The sequence below is a fragment of the Vigna unguiculata genome, chromosome 8 (assembly GCF_037176805.1).
Source record: "Vigna unguiculata cultivar grain cowpea cultivar isolate G323 ecotype 2 chromosome 8, ASM3717680v1, whole genome shotgun sequence".
Taxonomy (NCBI): Eukaryota; Viridiplantae; Streptophyta; class Magnoliopsida; order Fabales; family Fabaceae; genus Vigna; species Vigna unguiculata.
In genome coordinates this window covers 37,235,793-37,262,368 of record NC_140799.1, presented here as the reverse complement: position 1 = coordinate 37,262,368, position 26,576 = coordinate 37,235,793, and the positions used below count along the sequence as shown (strand labels likewise).

The 26,576-nt window shown below is 38.0% G+C and overlaps 3 protein-coding genes across 3 annotated transcripts; 1 reads left to right on the top strand and 2 right to left on the bottom strand.

The window, feature by feature from the left end:
- Positions 1–747: 747 nt before the first annotated feature.
- Positions 748–3,179, top strand: LOC114167445 (uncharacterized). The gene is made up of 5 exons (XM_085665991.1): positions 748–1,565; positions 1,643–2,526; positions 2,581–2,618; positions 2,707–2,898; positions 3,015–3,179. Exons 1-5 carry the CDS (start codon positions 748–750, stop codon positions 3,177–3,179), a joined length of 2,097 nt encoding a protein of 698 aa, XP_085522117.1.
- Positions 3,180–9,246: 6,067 nt separating this feature from the next.
- LOC114194051 (uncharacterized) lies at positions 9,247–13,550 on the bottom strand. Its single transcript, XM_085665483.1, has 4 exons — positions 11,287–13,550; position 11,012; positions 9,857–10,327; positions 9,247–9,742 (listed from the first exon to the last, which is right to left on the bottom strand). Exons 1-4 carry the CDS (start codon positions 13,513–13,515, stop codon positions 9,387–9,389), a joined length of 3,057 nt encoding a protein of 1,018 aa, XP_085521609.1. The 5' UTR covers positions 13,516–13,550; the 3' UTR covers positions 9,247–9,386.
- An 8,710-nt stretch (positions 13,551–22,260) lies between these two features.
- Positions 22,261–25,766, bottom strand: LOC114194039 (uncharacterized). The gene is made up of 2 exons (XM_028084071.2): positions 22,961–25,766; positions 22,261–22,806 (listed from the first exon to the last, which is right to left on the bottom strand). The coding sequence occupies exons 1-2, from the start codon at positions 25,656–25,658 to the stop codon at positions 22,445–22,447; spliced, it is 3,060 nt and encodes a 1,019-aa protein (XP_027939872.2). The 5' UTR covers positions 25,659–25,766; the 3' UTR covers positions 22,261–22,444.
- Between the last annotated feature and the right edge of the window lie 810 nt (positions 25,767–26,576).

Here is a 26,576-nt window from a genome sequence, read left to right as displayed (position 1 = left end):
GGTGAATTTTTAATGTGAGTGAATTTATACTGTGTGAGGGGTGAATTTTCTAACCTAAATAATGCAATCAGTTATAAATATCAGCAATCAGTTTTCCAATTTTGATACGTGTTGCATTCATTGGTTTTCTTATGTGATTCGTCTTACATTCTTTATGCATTTTTTTAATTGCATTATTTTTTAATATTCTGATGTGAGTAATTTACGTATTAAAATACTTTTTTTTTATTATAGTTCATCATGGAAGATCATGAATTTAGTTATTTGAGTTTTTTGGATTCTCAAGCGGATTCTCAACTAAATTGTAGTCTCATGTCGGACTTTTCTGATTTTGTTCATGATATCTGCGAACAAGATTATACATCTCATTTTACAACCGATGATATTTTCCCAACACGTGAAGATTTGATTAAGTGGGTTAGAGGGGTTGCTTATAATCTTGGATTTGTTGTCATTATTCTAAGATCAGATAAATATAATGGACAACCAGGAAGAAAGACCCATGTATTATTAGGTTGTGAAAGAGGTGGAAAATATAGAAAATACAAGTCTGATGCAGAACCGAGTTTATCTGGGACAAGAAAATGTGATTGTCCATTTAGATTGAGAGGGAGACCCATCTCTCAAGGGGAGGGATGGGTGTTGAACGTAAAATGTGGTTACCATAATCACGATGTCTCATCTACTCTAGTTGGTCACCCCTATGCTGGTAGGTTGAAGTCTACTGAACAGTCATTGCTTGTTGATATGACTAAAAGTCAAGTCAAACCTTCAAATATACTTCTCACCCTGAAAGAAAAAGATGAGTGTAATGTTACAACCCTTAAGCAAGTGTATAATGCAAGATATAGGTACAAACGTTCAATAAAAGGTTCTAGAACTGAGTTACAACAGTTAATGTTGATGTTGGAACGTGATCACTACATCCATTTTAGTAGATGTCTTGATGAATCTGATGTGGTAAGCGATTTGTTCTGGACCCATCCTGATGCTGTGAAGTTGTTAAATTCATTCAACATTGTGTTCTTAATGGATAGTACCTATAAAACCAACAAATATCGGTTGCCATTACTTGAGATTGTTGGTGTGACCTCAACAGGATTAACTTTCTCGGCCGCTTTTGCATTTTTATCTAGTGAAAAGCAAAATAATTTCATTTGGGCTCTTGAAAGGCTAAGAGGTCTATTTATGACGTCCGAGGGTGGTCCACAAGTCATTGTAACTGATAGGGATCTTGCTCTAATGAATGCTGTTGGCATGGTGTTCCCTCAGTGTTATCATCTTCTATGCCGTTTCCACATTCAAAAAAATGTGCAGGCAAAGTGCAAAATGTTAGTAAATTCTGTTGACGCATGGGATGTTGTACTTCAAGCCTGGGAGAATGTCATGGACTGTGAAGATGAATTAAAGTTTAAGGAGTGTGTTCATCGTCTTCAGGTTGTTTGCCAGCCGTGGCCTGTATTCTTTGAATATGTTAACGACTCGTGGATCATTCCTTATAAGAAATTCTTTGTGAAGGCATGGACGAACAAAGTTATGCATTTGGGGAATACAACATCAAACAGGTATGTTTGTATTTTGCTATTAATTAAATTTTTTTTTATTAATGGTTTATATGATTTCCTTGTATAAATTGTACTAGGGTTGAGTCTGCTCACTGGAGTCTGAAGAAAGTTCTTGGAAGTAGTATGGGAGACCTTTGTTCGTGTTGGGATGGAATTCACAACGTTATTATCTTGCAACACAACGAAATTAAGGCGTCTTTTGAAAGAAGTATAAATTTGATCAGTGACTCTTACAAGGCATTGAGTTATAGAAGATTAGTGGGGAATATTTCTAGATGTGCCTTAGAACTCCTTGCTCCAGAATTGGAAAGAGTAAAGAAGATTGGATTCGATAGTAGTCGTTGTGGCTGCATTCTCAGACAAACTTATGGTCTACCATGTGCGTGTGAATTAGCACGATATGATCCTGGGATTATTCCTCTCCAAGAAATTCATGTCATGTGGACTAGGTTGAGCTTCTCCAATGTCTCGTCTTCACAATCTGAAGGGCAATTATCTATTCAGAGGGAGGTTGATCTACTGCTTAATCTTTTCAAAGAAGTTGATATTGCAGGAAAAGTGACCATAAAACATAAATTACTTGACATAGTTAGCCCTTCCATGACATCGATGTTACCACCACCGACTAAAGTTAAAACGATAGGTGCAGCTAAGAGTCATAGATCAAAGAAGTCAACCAAACGTGATCCCTCCTATTTTGAGCATGTGGACGCCTTCATAGAGTCCTCAAGACAAGACACATTTGTTGCAAAAACAGAAAACAAGGTGAAGAGCAAACGTGTTATTGAAGAGAAAGTAATACCCATGCTAGAACAGTTCAATCCTGTTTTTCATCCATATATACTGGATGTTGTCGATGTTGTGGCGGACGGTCATTGTGGATATAGATGCATTGCTGCATTGTTGGGTATGGGTGAGGAGTCGTGGCCTCTAATCAGACATGATCTATACAAAGAACTTAGCCAATGACGAGATGAATATGCAACGTTAGTTGGAGGCTATGATCGTCTGGAAGAACTGAGAAAGTCTTTGCTAGTTCAATCACCATCAGGGGTATAACTTCTATACACCACTGTTGAAATTTATGTATTACAAGTTTTTTATGATTTTGTTTTATTATAATCTAATTAATTATATACAGGCTAATCGAGACAAGTGGATGACTATACCAGACATGGGGTATGCGATTGCTAATCGATATAATGTAATCCTCGTGTGCTTGTCATCAGTTCAGAATTTGACTATATTCCCACTTCGTACATCCCCACCTACTTCGCAAAGTCAACATCGACTAATTTGTATCGGACATGTTTACAATTCTCATTTTGTTCAGGTATATATGTTTATATATATATATATATATATATATATATATATATATATATATATATATATATATTATTTTTATAAATAACTTTATTTCTCTATTGTCTAATTGCGTATTTACAGGTTTGTCTACAAGAAGGCTGTCCATTACCGACAGTGGATATCATATCATCTAGCAATTGTTACCCAAAGGCAAAAGGGTGGGCATCATTATATAGAGGTAGGATGCAAGCATTCCTAGATTTACACATAGTGGATCGTAGTTATGTAGATCTCATGGAAGACTAATATTTGTTGATTGTATTTAAGTATTTCACTGTTGTAGTTTGTAATTATTTTACCAATATATAAAATTCTAACTCCTTTGGCCAAGGGACGGATATATTTTGGCCTCATTGCTAACATTAAATAACTTAATATAAAATACCATATATAGATGAAATATCTTAACATAAAATCCAATACAAATGTCAACTCTAACATCAAATACAAATAAATCGACTATCCAGACGTAGATGGTCGTCGACCTCGAACTCTACGTCCTCCTCTAGTCTCTTCCTCTTCAAGTCCATCTTGAGCCATCTGCAATAACTCATGAGTGCGATCCTAGGCAACAGTGCCCTCAGTAACATCTCTACAGTCTATCATCCGCTGAAGACCACCTACAATGCGTTTCACGAGACCCTGTCATAATAACAAGTTAATGTCAAATATTAATAGTTACTAATACTATTAACAACTAAATGTGTGACATACCAATAAACCACTGGAAGATGATGACGGTGACGTCCTCTGAACTGTTATGTCATCTGGCAAATTCCGACGAAGTCGGGGCACAAGCACAAGGCTAGGTCGGTCGGCCTCAGCTCCACGTAAAATATATGGATGGGAGACTCTCCTAAACCACTGCAAATATCCATCCGAACATGAAAAGGGAGCTGGTGCTTGGACCACTTGATGTACAACAAACTGCTCGTGCTTTTTCCACCGATCATCAATAGCCTCAAAGTCCATCATGGGAACCGAACTAGGCGGTCGTGGAATAGGCTGGATGAAGTCAAATTGTCGCAACACACGCTCAGGCAAATGACGTTGTACGACGGTCCCAACCCTCAGGAAGCCAGAAAACATGCTATGTGTTACCAGTTGTCGTGCAGCTCTATGTGCTACATATGAGTTCCAAATCATCCCATCATATGTCAAGCCATCCAACTGGACTCTAACATCAACTATAGCGGAAATGGCGCGTCCAGTGACATAACGTAGAGCACGGGGTTCGGTCTCCACATATGTATCCCGTACTTGCTTCCTTCCCAATGTAGGGAAGTGCTCGTATATCCAAGCCTGTATCAAATAATATTTCATTTAACCATTATCATATAAAACTAAAAACAAGTGAAATAAAGAATAAAATGTTATATAAATGGGTACCTGCAGAAGAGGTAGATATCCAGCTAATTGCTTTGTATTTGCAAAGCTGGCATCTCCTAGCTGCTCATATAAGTGGACAAGAGCACCAACTCCCCAACCATATGTACGACATGTGAAAAGATCTCTAAATAGCTCGAGATAATGTGTACGAACATAGGTGGCGCTTTTGTTAGCAAATATCGTGCACCCTACAAGGTGCAAAAGATATGCACGTGCAGCAAACTCCCATAGCTCGTTTTCACAACAGCTATGATACAAGTCTCTCAACCAGCTCAGTCGGACCTGTGCACCCCGACTTTGATTCAGCTCCACACATGCCATGGCCCGGTCAACACCAAGAAGTGTCGTCAAAATCTGAACAGAATCTTCATATTCCAGATTTTCAGTGGAGCAAAAGTTTCCACTGATGGAAAGATGGAGAAGTGACGATACGTCATCCAAAGTGATGGTCATCTCCCCAATGGGTAAATGAAAAGTATTAGTCTCGGGATGCCATCTTTCCACGAAACCCAATACTAACCCAAGATCGATATATTCATATAAAATATCGCACAGAGGCGATAATCCAGAAGCTAACACAAAAGGTGCAACAGAAGGATGAGGACGTCCTAATTTCTTCACCTTTTTAATATGAGAGACCACTTTCACAACTCGATCCTACCAGAAGAAACAAAAAAGACTAAAAATACTTACCAACAATAAAATTAAACCTATATAAAAACTTTTTACTGACCTGACCATCCCATATCATGCGTGCAACATGATCCTGGTACCGGGTCAATAAAGATGTATCATATGGACCCCCAGGAAATCCTCCACCATCGTTATCAATGCCGTGCTCGTCCTCCTGAGGAACGTCAGAAACCTCATTCTCAACAATATCATCCTCAACCACATTACCCTCATGCTGACCCCTTCTACGAGCCGAAGCTGTGGGTCTATTCCGTGCACCACCCTGTCTAGAACTCTTTGGTGCATCATTTGAACCGCGTCTACCTAAATTTCCTCGTGTTCTAACCATATCTGTAATTCAAAGTTTGAAACATTAGAATCCAATATAAATTTCCTGGAAAAATAACTAAATGAAATAAACAACATGATTTTAAATTCCGTTACCAAATGCAATTTCTGTCTAATAATAGGAAACGTAAATTATTGATGCTCATGAAGGCAATTTCCTCTACTGGTTTGTAAATTTTACATGCTAGACTTGGAAGACATGTTTGTTGGATTTAATGCTTAAATTGGTGACGGACCAGTATAGTAGTTCTTAGTACCAACCATGAATCAGCTCATTTTAATCCGAGCTACCGTGTGTTCTCTTTTTTAAACCTCTCTAACCATTCTTTCTTTTTCCATTTCACACACACATAATCTCCAAAGACTAAGCCTTTAATTACATTCAACAAGTAACTGCTAAAACAGATTTCACGAAAAAAACACCAAAAAAAACACAAAACGGATACTAAAATCCGTTTCACCAAAATTTGAAAAAAAAAACAAAAAACGGAATGCGTATTCCGTTTCATACGCATCCGACACGGCATTCAAAAGCCGTTTCAATAAAATTGAAAAAAAAATTAAATGAAACGGAATGTGTATTCCGTTTCATACACTCCCCACAACGGCTTTCAAAAGCCGTTTCAGTTAAATTTAAAAAAAAAAAAAACCCAAACGGAATGTGTATTCCGTTTCTCACTTCCCACACGGCTTACAAAAGCCGTTTCAGAAAAATTTGAAAAAAAAAGGCGAAACGGAATGTGTATTCCGTTTCAGACTTCCCACACGGCTTACAAAAGCCGTTTCAGAAAAATTTGAAAAAAAAAAAGGCGAAACGGAATGTGTATTCCGTTTCTCACTTCACACACGGCTTACAAAAGCCGTTTCACAAAACAAATGAAAAAAAAAATGCAGAAACGGAATGTGTATTCCGTTTCTGATTTCCCACACGGCTTACAAATGCCGTTTCACAAAGAATTCAAAAAAAAATAAAACAAACCAAGTATGTTCCCTTTCACCATTGTGGAACTGCACTCCTAAAACTAAATGAAGATGCAAAAATCAATTAAAATAAACAGACAACATTCCTGAAATTAATTATAAATTTCAAAACATTACTTGGAGAAGATGCGGGTGCGTCTGTGGTGTTGCAGAAGACGAGAAAAGGGATGCAGCAGAGATGGATGAAGACTGTGTTGTGCACGGTGGAGAGAAGAACTGTGTGGTAGAGGTGGAGGATGTGTGCGACCAACATGGGAGAAGACCAAATGGGAGAAAACGAACAGTGTGTGGAGGCTGGGAGAAGAGGACGAACAGTGTGTGGAGGCTTGCGGGAGCAGAGGACAAAAGAGAGGAGTTAGGTCAAAGATTCCTGATCATGGGTGTGGGAATCAGATTCTCTTTTTATTGGAGTTTGTTTTGGGGGTGCAGTGGTGTAGGGGTATGGGGTTTTTTAGGGGGTGCAGCGTCAGGGGTATGGGGGTGCAGGGGTATGGGGTAAAAAACACACAGTAAATGTTATATTTAACCATAGGCAGTTATGGAAATTAAATTCAGTTTGGGGGTACAAACGAGATTCTTGGAGGTGTAGGGAGAAGCCCCCTATGGCAGTACGTGGGGAATGGGGGCAGTGGGCCTTGGACTCAAATATAACCTAACAGAAAAAACTTCAATTATTGTCTTAGAGGTCTAAAAATATTTGTCTTATTTTTTATTAAATAATTTTTTCATCAATTATTTGTGTTAATAATGTTGATTTTAATTAATGTAATGATAAAATTTGAGTTAGTAATAAAGACAGAGCTACATCCTTTTACATATGAAAATATTTACCGCAAAAAAAAAAAAACTTGAAAATAATTCTACCCAATATTTAGTGTAGGAAAAATATTATGATCATTTAATACATATGTAAAACTTAAGAAGATTCATACCTGCAAAAACAAAAAGCAGAACAAAACTAAACTTTTGTTATAATTGGAATTAGTCGCTTTTTAAAATATTGAACCAATTTAGTTTTCGATTTTGAGAAATATGTGAATTTAGTCTTTTTAATCAAATTTCATTAAATTTATTTTCAATTATAATGTAAATTTTATTTGTATTTTCATTTTGTGATAAATATGAAATTTGAATCTTACTTTTTTATTCATTAAGTATAAGTATATTTGAAATTAAAAAGATACATATCTTATTTTCTTTAATATAAAATAAAAACGAAGATATTATAATTCTATAATTTTAAAATAAAATAATAAATAGATTATGTGTTGTAATAATTTAAATAGTACCAAAGACAATAAAAAGAATGAAACCTATATGTAAATACTTATTTCTTGTCAAATTTAAAAATCAAATATTATTATGGTGTGTTTGGATAAAACATTTTAATGAAGCATTTCATATTTTGTTTTTGAAGATTTTAGATTTATTTGTAATGAAATGTTTTGTTTGAATAGAGAAATTAAAAAACATTTCAAATGTAAGTATTTTTTTTTGAAGTATTTCAATTAGCTAAATTAGTAGAAATTCAAATACCCTTAAAATAGGTGGAACTAGAAAATTTTCTCATTCAACCTCATACTCTGGACTCTCTAGTAGAGTTATCAATTTGGCCCAGTCCACAGGGCTTGGTCCTGACCCACTTGGGCTAGAGTCAAAGAAGTCCACAGGGCCAAAAACTCCACAAAAGTCCTATAGGTCAGGGCCAACCCTTGAGCTTTCTTCTTAAACATGAAAAATATATTATTTTTAAAAATAGATTGTCAGGTCGGTTGACCTGACGACCAAGACGGGTCCGACCGGCCTGACGATCTATACGGGACAGCCTAATCAGATGACCTCAACGGACCAGACAAGCCCGACAACCCTGACAGGATAGGCCGACCATACAATCTAGACGGACCGGGTCGATCCGAGAACCCAAACATGTTGGGCGGGACTGACGACCCACATGGGTCGCCCAACATGGTTGGACGGGCCCGACGACCTAGACGGGCCGGGCGAAGTAAATAACCAAAACGGACCTAAAGGGCCTGACGTCCAAGATGGACTAGGTGAGCCCAATGACCCAAACAGGTCGGGCAGGCCCGATGACCTAAATAGGTTGGGCGGGCTCGATGATCCAAATAGGTCCAACATGCCCAACGACCCACACGGGTCGGGCGAGGCAGATGACCTAGAGGTGTTTGGCAAACTTGACGACTTAGACGTGTCAGGCAGGCCCGACGACCCGACAACCTCAATGTGCCTGACTTACCCGCCAAAAAACCTAGACAGGCCCGACAACCTACGCGATACCGACCAGCCCGATGACAAAGACTCGTCTAGCGGGCCCAATGACAAAAACAAGCCCAATGACCTAGATGGGTCGGGCGAACGCAACGACCTAGTGGGGCCAAGTCGGACCAACAACTTAGACAGGTTGGGTTGGGCCGGGCCGACGAACTTGACTGGCAAACCGACCCCTATGGGTCGTCAAGCTGATCGGACATGTCTATATCATCGAGCCGACCTAACTTGTTTGGGTTTCTCGACCGGCCCGACATGTTTGGGTAGTCGGGTCGGCTTGACCCATCTGGGTCGTCGAGCTTGTTTCTAAATTTATCATGAACTCAAAACATAATTAAGTCTAAAATAAATATTGTTAAAATAAAATTTTATCTCACATGAAATTCAATTGTTTTATCCAAACAAGAAATTGAAATGTAAGGTATTTTAATTTTTTTATCCAAACAAGTTATTTAGAAAATGAAAGGAATTTATCTGCAAATAATTCAAATACAATGCATTTCAATTTTTCACCATCGTTGAAGTACTTCATCTAAACACAATGTTAATAAAATAATATTAGGATAAATTTGAAAACATAAATGTTTGGCTTTTAGGAAACACATATGTAAATATTTTGTCCCAAAGTTCTTTTTCAAAGCCTTTTTCATTATTGAGTAGCAAATTACACCACTAAGTAGAAACTTAGAAACTGAAGAAGTTGAAAGAACATTAACATGTGAAAGAAAACATACTAATGACGGAGGTAAGACTTGAAAATTTCTAACTAGTTACTTAGTGACAGAGCCTCTGTTTGATTGAGTGCAGCTCCAGTACCACATCTTTTATGTCCATTCGCTCAGAAGGTAATTCTGCAGAACATCCAACTCCAATCCTAGCTAAGCCCACCAAACACTCCCTAATTTTACTTTCCATCATCCTTCTTCCTTCTTCACCAGTTGCCGCAACCAAACGTGAATCTGCTATCTCACTCATTCCTTCTGGAATTGCCATTTCGCAGAATTTGTGTAGGCTTAAACCCTCATCAAACATTGCTTCTGTTGGTTTCCTTCCTGTCACCATCTCCAGCACAACAATTCCGTAACTGTACATATCTCCTTTAGTTGATACTCCACGCCCTGCTCCGTATTCTGTTTCCACCATCATTTTTTATCACAACAAATTAAATACATATATGCTGATGTTGACTCTGGGTAATTTAAAAAGCATAGGTAGCCATTTTAAAGGATAGAGAAGCACTTTACCTGGTGGAACATATCCAATGGTTCCTCTAATTGCAGACGAACTAACCTCATCTCTGCTGGAATGTCCCGTCGCCACATGAAGGAGCCTTGCTAACCCAAAATCTCCCAAGTGAGCAACAATGACATCATCAAGAAGAACGTTGCTTGGCTTAATATCACAGTGAACCACAGCTTCCTCAGAACCATGATGAAGATAATCCAATGCATTAGCAACATCAAGAGCAATATTTACCACAAGATCAAGGTTGACACTGAAACTTCTAGTATCGGGCTCAACGTTGTCGTGCAGCAAACTTTCTAGACTGCCGTTAGGCATGAATTCAAAAACTATAGCCTTGAAATCTTTACCGTTATAATCAATACTTGAACAACAAGTCGAGATGTTGAGAAGATTCCGATGCATTATCATTCCTAGAACCTTGCACTCAGCTACGAAACTTTTTGACGCTCCACCCTTTTCAAGATTCAATACTGTACTATACGTCCAATAGGTCAATCGGCCAATCATACATAAAACACCATCGGTCAATCGGCTAATCGAACTCGATTCTATAAACTCCGTAGAGCAACGATAAGAGCTGTCGGTCAAACGGCCTGGTAAACAAGTCCACAGACCATCGGTCAAACGGTTACACAAACAAGTCACCACCATAAGCAATTGGTTGATCGGTCTCACAAGTCACCCATGTTCAGGCCCATCGGTCCATCGGTAAAACATCAGCGAGGGACATTCTAACCCCCAAGGGCCCATCGGTCCATCGGTAAAACATCAGCGAGGGACATTCTAACCCCCAAGGGCCCATCGGCCCATTGGTAAAACATCAGCGAGGGACATTCTAACCCCAAGGGCCCATCGGTAGAACATCATCGACAAACATTCTAACCCCCCCAATGGCACATCGGTCGATCGGACCCGCGTGTGGATCAACTATCGGGTTGATCGGTCGATCAATTTCTTTAGATTCGCGCAGTCCCTTACACGCATTTGTCGGTCGATCAGCAATACACATGGATCGTTCGCCTGTTAAAAACAGAATATCATTAACCCAGCCAAGCGGCCATCGGTCGCACGGTTAAATAACCTAAGTCAAATTAATTAACGTTAAACGAGTCAGTAATCTTGATTAAAAGATCATTGGGCCGTGATTAAGAAACCCTAATTACAGGCCCATGCCGAAAGCTATAAATAGGGCCCAAAGGTAGGTTGGTAAGAATCTTAATTACGCATTTATTACGGCAGTTACACTGGTATACCGATCGGTCCATTACTGACTTAAGCATCAGAGCCTTTTAGACAGGTACCTCGATCGTCGTCCCAGCCGATCGAGCTAAGGAGTGGATTTCGCTGAAGTTACAGTTGTAGTGAAGAATAGAGCAAGTTTGGAAAGGTTCTTTTAATAGGCTCTTGGTTCCTACCCCGAAACAAATACCTTCACAGCAACGGGTGTTTTGAAAGGGAGAAGATATCCACTATATACAGAACCAAAGCCTCCAGAACCTACCAAATTGGATGAAGAAAATCCATTGGTTGCTTTATGCAGCTCTCTATAAGAAACCTTTACGTACTTTTTTTCAGGAGACCAAGAAGTCGATTGTGTTTTGGGACTTTTCCTGATCAAATAGATGCTGATAAACAGTGTTGAAGTTACCAAACCCACTCCAACGACAATTGCAATGATAAGGATGGGTTTCTTTCTGAAAGACCACTTGTGTTTGTTTGAGGGCAACTTAGAACATGTAGGAAGCTTCAGTTGAGGTATCCCTCCACACAGATCCTTATTTCCAATGAGTGAAATTGCTGTAACATTGTTAAAGACACCTCCGGTGGGAACCTCACCATAAAGATGGTTAAAAGACAAGTTCAAAGTATTCAAATAACTCAACTTTTGTAGTTCAACAGGGATTGTGCATGAGAAGTTGTTGTTCGAAAGGTCTAGGAATTCAAGGGATCCTAAAGAGCCCAAAAACGAAGGTATGCTTCCGCAGAAGAAGTTACTCTGTAACACAAGTTTTGTTAACCCGGAACAAGCGCCAAGCTCTTCAGGTATTTCACCAGAAAATTTGTTTACCTGAAGATATAATACGGAAAGGTGCTTCAAGTTTTCAAACTCTGAAGGGATGGAACCAGTGAAAGAATTGTAAGATAAGTCGAGTTTTACCAAACCTTCAAAATTGCCAAATGTTTGATTAGGGATATCTCCATTTAAATTGTTGGCCGAAACACTAAATCTCTCCAGTCGCGTGCAGTATTTGAGGCTTAATGGAATGCCACCAACAAAACTATTTGAATGCAGAGAAAGTTCAGACAATATAGTGAGATTGCCAATGGCGGTAGGAATATTACCAGACAATTTGTTTTCTTCTAGGTCCAGTCCTACTAGATTTTTGAGCCTTCCAATTGAATCCGGAATAGTTCCCTGTAGATAATTTTCTCCCATGTCTATGTCAGTTAAACCGATTAGCTGCCAAATTCCTTCAGGTATCGTTCCAGATATTTGATTCAACCCCATAGTAAGAATACTCAGATAGGTAGAAAAATTGCCGATAAGACCTGGCACTGCACCACCAAATCCATTTCCATCCAAATGAAGTATGCGCAAATGAGTACAATTTGTTAATGACAAAAGGAAATCCAAGTCACGAGCTCTCCCACTTCCAAAACTATTGTAACAAAGGTTAAGCATTTGAAGTTTATTTAAGCTTCCGAAAGTGGGAGGAATTGGCCCACTAAAACCATTGTAGGAGATATCAAACGCTTGCAATCCGGTGATGTTGGATATTGAAGACGGGAATGTTCCACTGAACTGGTTCCCTCCAAACAAAAAGGCTCGAAGGTTTGGAAAACCAAGTTGCATTTTTGATGGAAGAATACCAGACAACTGGTTTTCCGCGAGAGAAAGAATTTGAATATTAGAAAGATTATAAAGAGAATCAGGGACTACTCTTGACAAACTATTTAAAGCAAGATTCAGGATTTTTAAATTTGATAACCGACCCAAAACATGTGGTATACTTCCCACCAATTGATTTCTTGCAAGGAAAATATTTTGAAGGGATGAAAGATTCCCCAAGGAAGGTGGGATAGTACCAACTAGATCGTTGACACCAAGAAGCAACATATTTAGCCGAGTCATGGATCCACTTCCAAACCAGGAGGGAACTTTTCCTGTGAGTTTATTGTACAACAAGTTAATCATCTCAAGTTTAGTGCAGTTAGAAAGGTGTACAGGAATCTGACCATTTAGACTGTTGTGGCTCAAGTCAAGAACCTGCAATCTCTTTAGTTGACCAATTTGTGTGGGAATTTTCCCATGCAAGTTGATGTTGGAAAGATTGAGGGTTGTGAGGAAGGTTAGATTTCCCAAAGATGGTCCAAGAGTGCCACCCCATGTTTGATTTTCCAAGTGCAAGACAAAGACTCTCATGTGGCGATGTCCGCATGTAACACCCTGCCACTCACAGAAATGTAAAGAGTTATTCCACGATGGAAGAGCATTGGCGACTCCATTGGTAAGCTCATGCTTCAAAGCAAGTAAAGCCAGCTTGTCACTCTCTGAACTCAAAGAGAGAGCAACTGTAGGTGGCATCATGTACACTAAGTTCTGTGAAACAACACTGAGAATGAACATGAATAGAATTACAGCCATTGTTTTGCACATAGTAGGATGTGGTCTTACGTTTTTCTATGAGCATCCTTAAAATCATGTTGAAGTAATCCATAGTGTATGTTAGGGGTGGGCAAAAAATTTAATTTTCTTAATCTAATCCACTTTTGCTCCAATCCACTCCATTTATAATCCATTTTATTAAAAATCTAATCCATTTAAAATCCATTTAATGGATATGGATTTCAATCTAATTTACATTTTATATATCTTATGGATTGGATATCCATTTTATAAATCAAGATTTTTAAATATGGATAATCCGAAAACTCCAATCCAAATTTTCAATTTAAATTTTTAGTTGGGTTAGACTAAAGGTTGAGATGAACTATGCTAAATTCAGACTTGGACCGGCCTTGCTCGACGACCTATACGGATCGGACAGGCCCGACAACCATAAGAGATTGGGCGGGCCTAAAGATATGAACGAAATAGGCGGGCCCGACAAACTGAACGAGTCGATCAGGCCCAATGACTTGATGAGCCAGGTGGGCCCAAAGACCCAAACGGGCCAAACGGGCCAAACGGGCCCGAAGACCCGAACGGGCTAGACAGGTTCAAAGATCCGAACGGGCCAAACAGACTCGATGACCCGAACGGGCCAAGCGGGCTCGATGACCCGAATGGGTTAAGTGGGCTCGAAGAACTGAACGAGTCAGACAGGCCCGAAGATCCGAACGGGTCAGGCGAGCCCAATGACCCGAACGAGTCAAGTGGGCTCGAAGAATCGAACGGGGTAAGGCGGGCCCGAAGACCTGAACGAGTCAGGCAGACCCGAAGACTCGAAAGGGTCACATAGACCCGAAAACCCGAACAAACCAGGCAGAACCAATGTCGAAAACAGATGAGGCAGCCCAAAGACCCGAACGGGTCAGGCAGGCCCAAAAACTCGAACAGGCCTGACAACCCGAACGGGCCTGAAGACCTGGATGGGCCGGACGACCTGGATGGGCCCGACGACCCGGACGAGCCTGACGACCCGGACGAGTGTGACCTACACGGGCCTTACGACCCGGATGGGCACGACGACACGATCGGGCCGGATGACCCGGATGGGCCCAACAATCTAGACGGACCTGACGACTTGGACGACCCTGACGGGCCTGACGACCCTGACGACTTACACGGGCCTTACGACCCGGATGGCACGATGACACGAACGAGCCCTACGACCCGGACGGGCCCTACGACCCTTACGGGCGCGACGTCCCGAACGGGCGTTACGACCTGGATGGACCCGACAACTCAGACGGGCCTGATGACCTTGACGTACTTGACGACCCAAACGAGCCCCACGATTTGAACGTGCCCGACTACCCGATTGGGCCTGACTATTTGGATCAGTCGTCCGGGTCGTTAGGCCCATTCGGGTCGTCCGGCATGTTTGCGTCGTCGAGCCTGTTTGTGTTTTCGGGCCCGATCGGGTTGTCCGACCCGTTCGTGTCATCGGGCTCGTCTGGGTCGTTCGGGTCGTCGGGCCCGTCTGGGTCGTCCGGGTCGTCGATCCCATCCGAGTCATTCGGGCCTTAGTGACACAAGTTTTAAGAAATTCAATTTAAATTTCTTTTATTAAAAATGGATTCTGGATTTTAAACTTGATCCAAATATTTGGATTGGATTTAAATCTTGATCCAAATATTTGGATCTGGATTTAAAAAAAATTCAAACTACTTTTCCTAAAAAAATGGATTTGGATCAAAAATCTAATACAATTATTTGGATCTAAAATGGATGTGGATTAGATCATTAAATATCCGATCCATGTCGACCCCTAATGTATGTTAGTTGTTGAAGCACTAAGGTTAGATGAAAGGTACTGGTGATACTATTGCTTTTGTTTCTTCCACAAAGAACAGGTCAGATCAATCATTACATAACTTAAAACTTAACGTGTAGACTAAATATTGACTGAATTTTTTCCACACTGTACTGTACTTGTAGAAACTTAATAGTAAATTTGCCAAGTGCACTTTGACTTTGTAAGTGGATTCTGTCATAATGAGAACACCAAAATTTCTTGAGTGCATTTTACTCCTGTTAATATAACCTATATATGCATTTATTCCATCGTTCACAACTATTGCATCAATTTTTGTCATTGCCCTGCTTTATGGGAAGGGGGCTTCTCCCTGCACCTCCAATGATTTCTCCTGTACCCCCAAAACTTATCTTAATTCCGTCTTTGCCCATAGTTAAAAAATGAGTTATTATTTTTTACTGCACTGCACCCCCAAATACTCCGTGATTCACCGCACTGCACCCCCAAAAGCAGATTCCCTCCTCTGCACCCCCTGCCCCCTGCACACCTCTTCTCCCTCTTCTCTCTCTTCTCCCACACACACAACACATCACCCACACGTCTCCTCCCTCTTCTCCCCCTTCTCTCTCTTCTCCCACACACACAACACAGCACCACCCACGTCCCCCCCTTTTCTTTTTTTTTTTTTAGGAAATGGATTGTGTAATCCGTTTCCTTTTATTTATTTATTTATTTTTTTTAAAAACGGATTGTAAAATCCGTTTGGTTTTTTTTTTTTTTTTGGAAACGGATTGTGTAATCTAGGGATGGCAAAATGGGCCGGGCCCGACGGGCCGGCCCGCTAGCCCGTCAGTAAATACATGGGCCGGGTCCAGAAATTCAGCCCGTCAACCCATGACAGCCCGGCCCGTCAAGCCCGCTGGCCCGTCGGGCCAACCCGCGGGCCAAAACGGGCTGGCCCGCGGGCCGTATCACTTAATAAAAAAAAACAGCACGTGCACATTTTTTCAGTATCCCTCCCTCACACACTCTCTGCGCCGAGACACCTCACACACTCTGTGATTGCGTCTCTTCTTCTCGACTCTTCTCTGCGCTCACTTCTCCTCCACCCACGGCGTTCTGGTTCCATTTCAACTTCGTAGCGTTCTGGTTCCATTGCAGGGCTGTTTGTGTTGTGATAATTTTCTTGTTTAATATATCATTGTTGTTGTATTTTTTTAATTGCAGGAGAATTTCTTTTGGTAATATAAAATTGGGACATTATTCAGTCAACTAAATTTGAAATGAAAAAAATTAAAATCTGATTGGACCACAAATTATACAGATGAGAAAAAACTGGCGGGCCGGCCCGCCAGCTCGTCAGCCCGCCAGCCCGCGGGCCGGGCTCAGAAACGCAACCCGTTTTACCATGTCGGGCCAGCCCGGCCCGGCCCGTTTAATACGGGCCAAAAACGGATTGTGAAATCCGTTTGGTTTTTTTTTTTTTGGAAACGGATTGTGTAATCCGTTTCCTTTTTTTTTTTTTCTTTTTAGAAACGGATTTTGAAATCCATGGTTATTTGCAAAATGTCACGAAGAACTGATATACTCAGAGCACGAACATGCGCACTGGGATGAGAAAGGCATCTGATTGTAGCTGAGATGAAGACTATGTTTGGTGCTTTTTTTTGGAAACGGATTGTGTTATCCGTTTCCTTTTTTTTTTAAAACGGATTGTGAAATCCGTTTGGTTTTTTTTTTTTGGAAACGGATTGTGTAATCCGTTTCCTATTTTTTTTTTATTTTTTTTTTAGAAACGGATTCTGAAATCCATGGTTATTTGCAAATTTTTTTAGGAAACAGATTACAGAATCCGTTTCATACACTGTGAAACGGATTCTGTAATCCGTTTCATTAAAAAATTTGCAAATTTTTTTATGAAACGGATTACAGAATCCGTTTCATACACTGTGAAACGGATTCTGTAATCCGTTTCCTAAAAAAATTTGCAAACTTTTATGAATGGACCACAGAATGAATGAAGGACAGAAAGGGACCAGGGAGAAGAGAACGAGAGCAATTGGAATGAAGAACGACGAAACGCGAGAAGAGAAAAATACTAAGAGAGTCAAGTTTTGGGGGTGCATGAGGTTGGTGACGCAGTAAATGAGATTTACTGCGTCCCAACGAATTTCACCCACTCTTATAAATGAGGGTATAACGGTCTTTTTTGGGGGTACAGAAGAAGTCTTGGAGGTGCAGGGAGAAGGCGCCTTATGGGAATGGCCTAACTAATATGATTGTTGACCTCTTGCGTGGGGAGTGGGGGCAGTGGGCTCAGGGTCTTCAAATGGGCCTAGGACTGTCAAATATAACCTAAAATAACTTCAATTATTGAAAAATTACACTGAAAAGAGTTAAATGTGAATATCATAAATATAATATAATATTCACATGTGAAATGTGAAATGATAACTGTATTTACTAAACCTAAAAGAACTAAAGAAAAAAAAGGAACAACCACTTTAGAGTACTACTTCAGTGAAATTTTAAACATAATTGAAAAGCAACACAACACATGCAATACTCAGGACATTGGATATAAGTTTTTTTTTTTCCTAAACAAGTATTTTATCTATAGTAAAGATTCATTAAACAAACTGGGATACAATAACTTTGTAAGGAATAAGGAATCAAAACAAATTTTATCATAGAAAAAAAATATTAAAAATATATGGACTAATTTCCAAGTTGCAACTTTTATTAAAATATCCATTTAAAGTTTGGTTTAATCTCACAAAATTGATTCATTAATGTGAATATTTATAGAATGCATGTTTTTTTTAAGATGATATCATAGTCATCAATTATCTATTTTATATAAAGTTGAATCATAAGTATTACTTTGTTGGTAGAGTTACTTTCCTAAAAGCGTATTGTGTACCATTCCTGTATACTACTTATTTTTGTTCAAGATACCGGTTAATATAGAAAAAAAAAATTAAAAATTAAATACAAAGGGACTTTTTATGGAGTAGGGTCAAGAAAAATTACATAGGTGAAGAGAGACTCCATTAATAAAACCAATATCAATGAAGGGGATTATCTTGGAGTAAAGAATTTAAAAATGTTTAATATGAATTTATTGAGAAAATGGAAGTTGAGACTTGAAAAGAGGATAGCAAGTTATGAAAAAAATATTCTAAAAAACCTTGGATGAGGTAAAAAAATTCAACGAGTTTTAGTGGTGGAGAGATATTGGAGAGAACAAAATGATAACTGATTTGTTAATAAGTTGAAATTGAGCCTTAAAAAAGACAATAAAACAAGATTTTGAAAAGACATTTTATTATTTACAAGATTAAAATAAAGAAAGACAAACTTGTTCAACAAATTGTCTTATTAATAGAGGCAATTTCTCCGATGAACGAAGTCCCTTACTAACATTTCATTTGTCGATCCTGTTGCGATCTCTTTAGTGGTTATAAACAAATAAATCATTGTCCTTTCAAGTCATATGAGTTTGAATTTCATTTAATTAATTTTATTAACTCATTATTTTCATCTTTTTCAAAGATTATAAATATCAAAGGAAAAGAAACACCAGTTCACATTGAGGTGATAAACCTCGGTGATTTATCCTCGCAAAGTGAGAAAGACAATATTAATACATTTTAAGGATACTATTTCTACCAACATCTCAAGTAATTTTGATTTAATTATTGAAACAACAGGGATCATTATCGTTAAAGTCGATAAAGTAATAATGAATAACTTTCTTATTTTGCTTTAAAAGTAGAATTGTTCTTCTTTTGCTTTAACTATTTTTAGACATGCATCATTTACATAATGTTGATGATAATAATTCCTATGTTCCTTAGGTGTCGAGGTTTCCTCTCATGAACGCATCACACGTATTCTTGGTAACTTTATCTCACAATTTTTTTTTATGTATTCTTTATTTGCCGAGTTACATTGATATTCACACAGTTATACTATTTCACTTTTAATAAGATCAAACAAAGATGTGAAGTTGCACATTTTTATGCTTATTTTCATTTCCTATGTCAAATTTTATATCTATTTTTATTTTCGGTGCTTGATAAATATCAAATTTGAATCTTACTTTTTTATTCAGCAAGTAATAAGTATATTTCAAATGAAAAAGATACATATTTTTATTCAGCATGATTTTTGGCTTTTAGGAAGCACATACATAAATATTTTCGAGAATGATACAGTGACTAGTATTTCTTACCACTTCTCTTATCACATTACGTGTCATTTGTTATTGAATTTTAATTTATTTTTTTCCTTAACTTAAAAGCTGTAGGGAAAAGTAAAAAACCACTCGCGCGTGGTGCCAAACACACACACACACACACACTCTCTTACCATTACACCATTCTTTCAAACAGAACCCATTTCCTTAATTGTTTACCTTAATTTGAATACTTGTGTTATGTTAATTGTTTACCTTAATTAACTATTTTGGACATCGAAACATTATATTGAAACCATTTTCATTACAATGATTTCCATCTCCATAGTTTATGAGAATTTTTGCATTAAAGTTGTTGTAGGTCCATGCAGATAGGCAGTGTATATATTTTGAAATTGAAACATATAAATGGTATACCATTGTGACTAAACATTCGATACTCATTCATTCAGGTCTCATGTCAATCCACCACCAACCAAACAAGTTATGTTTTCCATTTCATACTCAACATAACAAGATTTCATTTAATCTCATACTTTATAAATGCATACCATGACATACATATATCACAAAATAGTATTCATCCCAAATAAATGAGTGTCAACATTTAAGTACCTGCAATTTCATACAATCAAGTACAACACACAACCATAATTCTTACACCAAAATCACTGCAGTAATGCGTGACACATTTCTCAAGCTACAGACATCTAATTGACAATCCAACCGGTCAAACTACAAAATAGCATGTTATGAACCACGTGTCCAAATTTGAGTTCAATCCAACGGTTAATGAGTCAGAAAAGTCAATTTTACTAAAACTGCGCATATCAGAAAAATACACGTCGCCCAACGACTGCGCGACGCATTCAGAATAAGAGAAATAAGGTCAAATATCACAGTTTCATGAATATTTGAACCCCTAACTCAAAAATATACCAAAAACTAACGTTTTCCACAATCTTTTCTCATATTTCACAAAACATTAATCGCATAAAATAGAAATAACGTGAAACCCTAGCTTCGCTTACCTTAATGAGACTTAGCTAAACGAAACTGAACTTTAAGGAAGAGCACCATAGCTCCAGGAACACATTAAGGAGTTGAAATATATCGACACTTGAATCAAAACAGTTACAAGTATAAGAACGAACCCTATGCAGGACCACCACAACACAACTGGAAAAACGAAGGTTGAGATCTACTTACACCGAGATATGAGCTCAGGCAGCTCCGAATAGGGATGACTCACTAGCTACGGGAGGCAAAAGCTGGTGCCCTAGCAGAGCTCTTGCAACACTACAAGGGAGGGGGAGAAACTGTTCTCTGTAAAAAGTGGTAGAATGAAGAGTAAGTGACTCTGAGAAGGTCTTGGAGTTTCCAAAGTGGGTTGAACTTGGACTCTTAAAAAAGTCAGGCCCAATCCTTCCTTAGGACAGAGTGTAAAATAGAAAAAAAAAAAGATCTCACATGATCATGAGTATTATTTTGTTGGTAGAGTTACTTTTCAAAAAGCGTATCATCTACCATTCCTCTGTACTACTTATCTTTGTTCAAGATACATGTTAATATAGAAAAAAAATTAAAAAACAAATACAAAGGGACTTTTTTATGAAGTAGGGTCAAGAAAAATTACATAGGTAAAGTGAGACTCCGTTAATAAAACCAATACCAATGAAGGGGATTATCTTGGAGTAAAGAATTTCAAAATGTTTAATATGAATTTATTGAGAAAATGGAAGTTGAGCCTTGGAAAGAAAAGAGGATACCAAGTTATGAAAAAAATATTCTAAAAAGTCTTGGATGAGGTAAAAAATTCAAATAACGATTTTAGTTGTGGAAAGATATTAGGAGAGAACAAAATGATAACTGATTTGTTAATAAGTTGAAATTGAGTATAAAAAAAATAATAAAATAAAATTTTGAAAAGACATTTTATTATATACAAGATTAAAATAAAGAAAGACAAACTTGTTCAACAAATTGTCTTATTAATAGAGGTCATTTCTCCTATGAACGAAGTCCCTTATTAGCATTTCATTTGTCGATCCTGTTGCGATCTCTTTAGTGGTTATAAACAAATAAATCATTGTCCATTCAAGTCATATGAGTTTAAATTTCATTTAATTAATTTTATTAACTCATTATTTTCCTCTTTTTCAAAGATTATAAATATCAAAGGAAAAGAAACACCAGTTGTTCACATTGAGGTAATAAACCTCGGTGATTTATCCTCACAAAGTGAGGAAGACAATATTAATACATTTTAAGGATATTATTTCTACCAACATCTCAAGTAATTTTGATTTAATTATTGAAACAACAGGGATACTTATCGTTAAAGTCGACAAAGTAATAATTAATAACTTTCTTATTTTGGTTTAAAAGTAGAATCGTTCTTCTTTTGCTTTAACTATTTTTAGACATGCATCATTTACATAATGTTGATGATAATAATTCCCATGTTCCTTAGGTATCGAGGTTTCCTCTCATGAACGCATCACACGTATTCTTGGTAACTTTATCTCAATTTTTTTTTTTTATGTATTCTTTATTTGCCGAGTTACATTGATATTCACAATTATACTATTTCACTTTTAATAAGATCAAACAAAGATGTGAAGTTGCACATTTTATTATGCTTATTTTCATTTCCTATGTCAAATTTTATATATATTTTTATTTTCGGTGCTTGATAAATATGAAATTTGAATCTTACTTTTTTATTCCGCAAGTAATAAGTATATTTCAAATGAAAAAGATACATATTTTTATTCAGCATGATTTTTGGCTTTTAGGAAGCACATACATAAATATTTTCGGTGCCAGGGTCTCTTTTCCCAAACATTTTCCATTATTGAGCAGCAATTTACACCACTAAGTAGAAACTGAAAAAGTTGAAAAGACAGTAACATGTGAAAGAAAACATAGTAGTGATTGACTTAAGACTTAAAAACTTGCAACTAATGACTCAGTGACAGACTCTGTTTGATTGTGTGCAGCTCCAATACCACATCTTTTATGTCCATTCGCTCAACAGGTAATTCTGCAGAACATCCAACTCCAATCCTAGCTAAAGCAACCAAACACTCCCTAATTTTGCTTTCCATAACCTTTCTTCCTTCTGCAGCAGTTGGCACAAGCAAACGTGAATCTACTATCTCAGTGATTCCTTCTGGAATTGCCATTTCGCAGAATTTGTGTAGGTTTACACCCTCACCAAACATTGAATCTGTTGGTTTCCTTCTCGTCAGCATCTCCAGCACAAGAATTCCGTAACTGTACATATCTCCTTTAGCTGATACTCGGCAACCTGTTCCGTACTCTGTTTTCACCACCATTTTTTTGTTATCGCAACAAATTAAATACATATAACAAAATCTACGCTAAACTATATAAACTATACCCTTTAACAACATTATACATAAAAATATAGTCAAACATAGGTAACCATTTTAAAGGATAGAGAAGCACTTTACCTGGTGGAATATATCCAAAGGTTCCTCTAATTGCAGAGGAACTAACCTCATCTCTGCTGGAATGTCCCGTCGCCACATGAAGGAGCCTTGCTAACCCAAAATCACCCAAGTGAGCAACCATGTCATCATCAAGAAGAACGTTGCTTGGCTTAATATCACAGTGAACCACAGCTTCCTCAGAATCATGATGAAGATAATCCAATGCATTAGCAACGTCAAGAGCAATATTTACCACAAGATCAAGGTTGAGACTCAAATTTTTAGATTTGGGCTCTACTTTGTCGTGCAGCAAACTTTCTAGACTGCCATTAGGCATGAACTCGAAAACTATAGCCTTGAAATCTTTACCGTTATAATCAATACTTGAACAACAAGTCAAGATGTTGACAAGATTCCGATGCATGATCCTTCCTAGAGCCTTGCACTCAGCTGCGAAACTCTTTGATGCACCACCTCTTTCAAGATTCAATACCTTCACAGCAATAGGTGTTTTGAAAGGGAGAAGAGATCCACTATATACAGAACCAAAGCTTCCCGAACCTACCAAATTGGACGAAGAAAATCCATTGGTTGCTTTATGCAGATCTCCATAAGAAACCTTCACGTACTTGTTTTTACGAGAACATGAAGTCGATGGTGTTTTGGGTGTTATGGGCCTTTTTCTGAACAAATAGATGCTGATAAACAGTGTTGAAGTAACCACACCCACTCCAACGACAATTGCAATGATGAGGATGAGTTTCGTTTTAAAAGACCACTTGTGTTTCTTTGAGGACAACTTAGAGCATGCAGGAAGCTTCAGTTGAGGTATGCCACCACAGAGATCCTTATTTCCAATGAGTGAAATTTCTGTAACATTATTAAAGACACCTCCTGTGGGAACCTCACCACAAAGATGGTTAAAAGACAAGTTCAAAGTATTCAAATAACTCAACTTTTGTAATTCAACAGGGATTGTGCTTGAGAAGTTATTGTTAGAAAGGTCTAGGAATTCAAGGGATCCTAAAGAGCCCAAGAACGACGGTATGCTTCCGCGGAAGAAGTTACTCTCCAATGCAAGCTCTGTTAACCCGTAACAAGCGCCAAGCTCTTGGGGTAATTCACCAGACAATTTGTTTCCACGAAGATACAAACCGGAAAGGTGCTTCAAGTTTCCAAAGTCTGAAGGGATGGAACCAGTGAAAGAATTGTAGGATAAGTCAAGCTTTGTCAAACCTTCCAAATTGCCAAAGGTTTGATTAGGGATATCCCCATTCAAGTTGTTGGTGGAAACACCAATTGACTGCATTCGCATGCAGTATTTAAGGCTTAATGGAATGTCTCCAACGAATCTGTTTCTGTACAGATAAAGTTCAGACAACATAGTAAGATTGCCAATGGCAGTAGGAATATTACCAGACAATTTGTTTTCTCCTAGGTTTAATCGTACTAGATTTTTAAGCCTTACAATTGAATCTGGAACAGTTCCCACCAGATAATTATTTTCCATGGTGATATCGGCCAAACTGATTAGCTGCCAAATTCCTTCAGGTATCGTTCCAGATATTTGATTCGACCCCATACTAAGAATATTCAGGTTGGTAGAAAAATTGCCGATAAGACGTGGCACCTCACCACCAAATCCATTGCCATCCAAAATAAGTATGCGCAAATGAGTACAATTTGTTAATGATGAAAGGAAATCCAAATCACGAGCTCTCCCACTTCCAAAACTATTGTAAGCAATGTGAAACAGCTGAAGTTTATTTAAGGTTCCCAGAGTGGGAGGAATTGACCCACTAAAACCATTCGAGGAGATATCAAACCTTTCCAATCCAGTGATGTTGAATACTGAAGACGGGAAAGTTCCATTGAACTGGTTCCCTCCAACCAAGAATGCTCTAAGGTTTGGAAAAACAAGTTGCATTTTTGACGGAAAAGTCCCAGATAACTGGTTTGCATCGAGAGCAAAACTTTGAATACTGGAAAGATTATAAAGAGAATAAGGGACTACTCCTGACAAACTATTTAAACCAAGATCCAGTCTTTTCAAATTTGATAATTGACCCAAAACATGTGGTATACTTCCCACCAAATGATTTCCTTTAACTGAGATATATTGAAGGGATGAAAGATTCCCCAAGGAAGGTGGGATGGTACCAACTAGATCATTGGCACCAAGAAACAACGTTTTTATCCGTGTCATGGATCCACTTCCAAACCAGGAGGGAACTTTTCCAGTGAGTTTATTTTCCAACAAGCCAATGGCCTCAAGTTTAGAGCAGTTGGTAAGGTGTATAGGAATCTGACCATTTAGGTTGTTGAGGCTCAAATCAAGAAGCTGCAACCTCTTTAGTTGTCCAATTTGTGTGGGAATTTCCCCATACAAGTTGATGTTGTAAAGAATGAGGGTTGTGAGGAAGCTTAGATTTCCCAAAGATGGTCCAAGAGTGCCGCCCCATGTTTGATTTTCCAAGTGCAAGACGGAGACTCTCATGTGGCGATGTCCGCATGTAACACCCTGCCACTCACAGAAATGTAAAGAGTTATTCCACGATGGAAGAGCATTGGCGACTCCATTGGTAAGCTTATGCTTCAAAGTAAGTAAAGCCAGCTGTTCACTCTCTGCACTCAAAGAGAGAGCAACTGTAGGTGGCATCATGTACACTAAGTTCTGTGAAACAACACTGAGAATGAACATGAATAGAATTACAGCCATTGTTTTGCACAAAGTAGGATGTGGTCTTACGTTTTTTTATGAGCATCCTTAAAATCATGTTGAAGTAATCCATAGTGTATGTTAGTTGTTGAAGCACTAAGGTTAGATGAAAGGTAGTGGTGATACTATTTCTTTTGTTTCTTCCACAAGAACAGGTCAGATCAATCATTACATAACTTAAAACTTAACGTGTAGACTAAATATTGACTGAATTTTTTCCACACTGTACTGTACTTGTAGAAACTTAATAGTAAATTTGCCAAGTGCACTTTGACCTTGTAAGTGGATTCTGTCATAATGAGAACACAAAAATTTCTTGAGTGCATTTACTCCTGTTAATGTAACCTATATATGCATTTATTCTATCGTTGACAACTATTGCATCAAATTTTGTCATTGCCCTGCCTTATGGGAAGGGCCTAACTAATATGATTGTTGACCTCTTGCGTGGGTAGTGGGGGCAGTGGGCTCAGGGTCTTCAAATGGGCCTAGGACTGTCAAATATAACCTAAAAAAACTTCGATTATTGAAAAATTACAGTGAAAAGAGTTAAATGTGAATATCATAAATATAATATAATATTCACATGTGAAATGTGAAATGTGAAATGTGAAATGATATCTGTATTTACTAAACCTAAAAGAACTAAAGAAAAAAAAGGAACAACCAGTTTAGAGTACTACTTCAGTGAAATTTTAAACATAATTGAAAAGCAACACATGCAATACTCAGGACATTGGATATGAGTCTTTTTTTTTCCTAAACAAGTATTTTATCTATAGTAAAGATTCATCAAACAAACTATTATTGGGATAAAATATTTTCGATAAAACAAATACTTTTTTAGAAATTGTTAGTATTTGATATCGGAGAGAATTGAACTCAAAAACTCTCCCACCTTTCTTTCCAAACCCATTA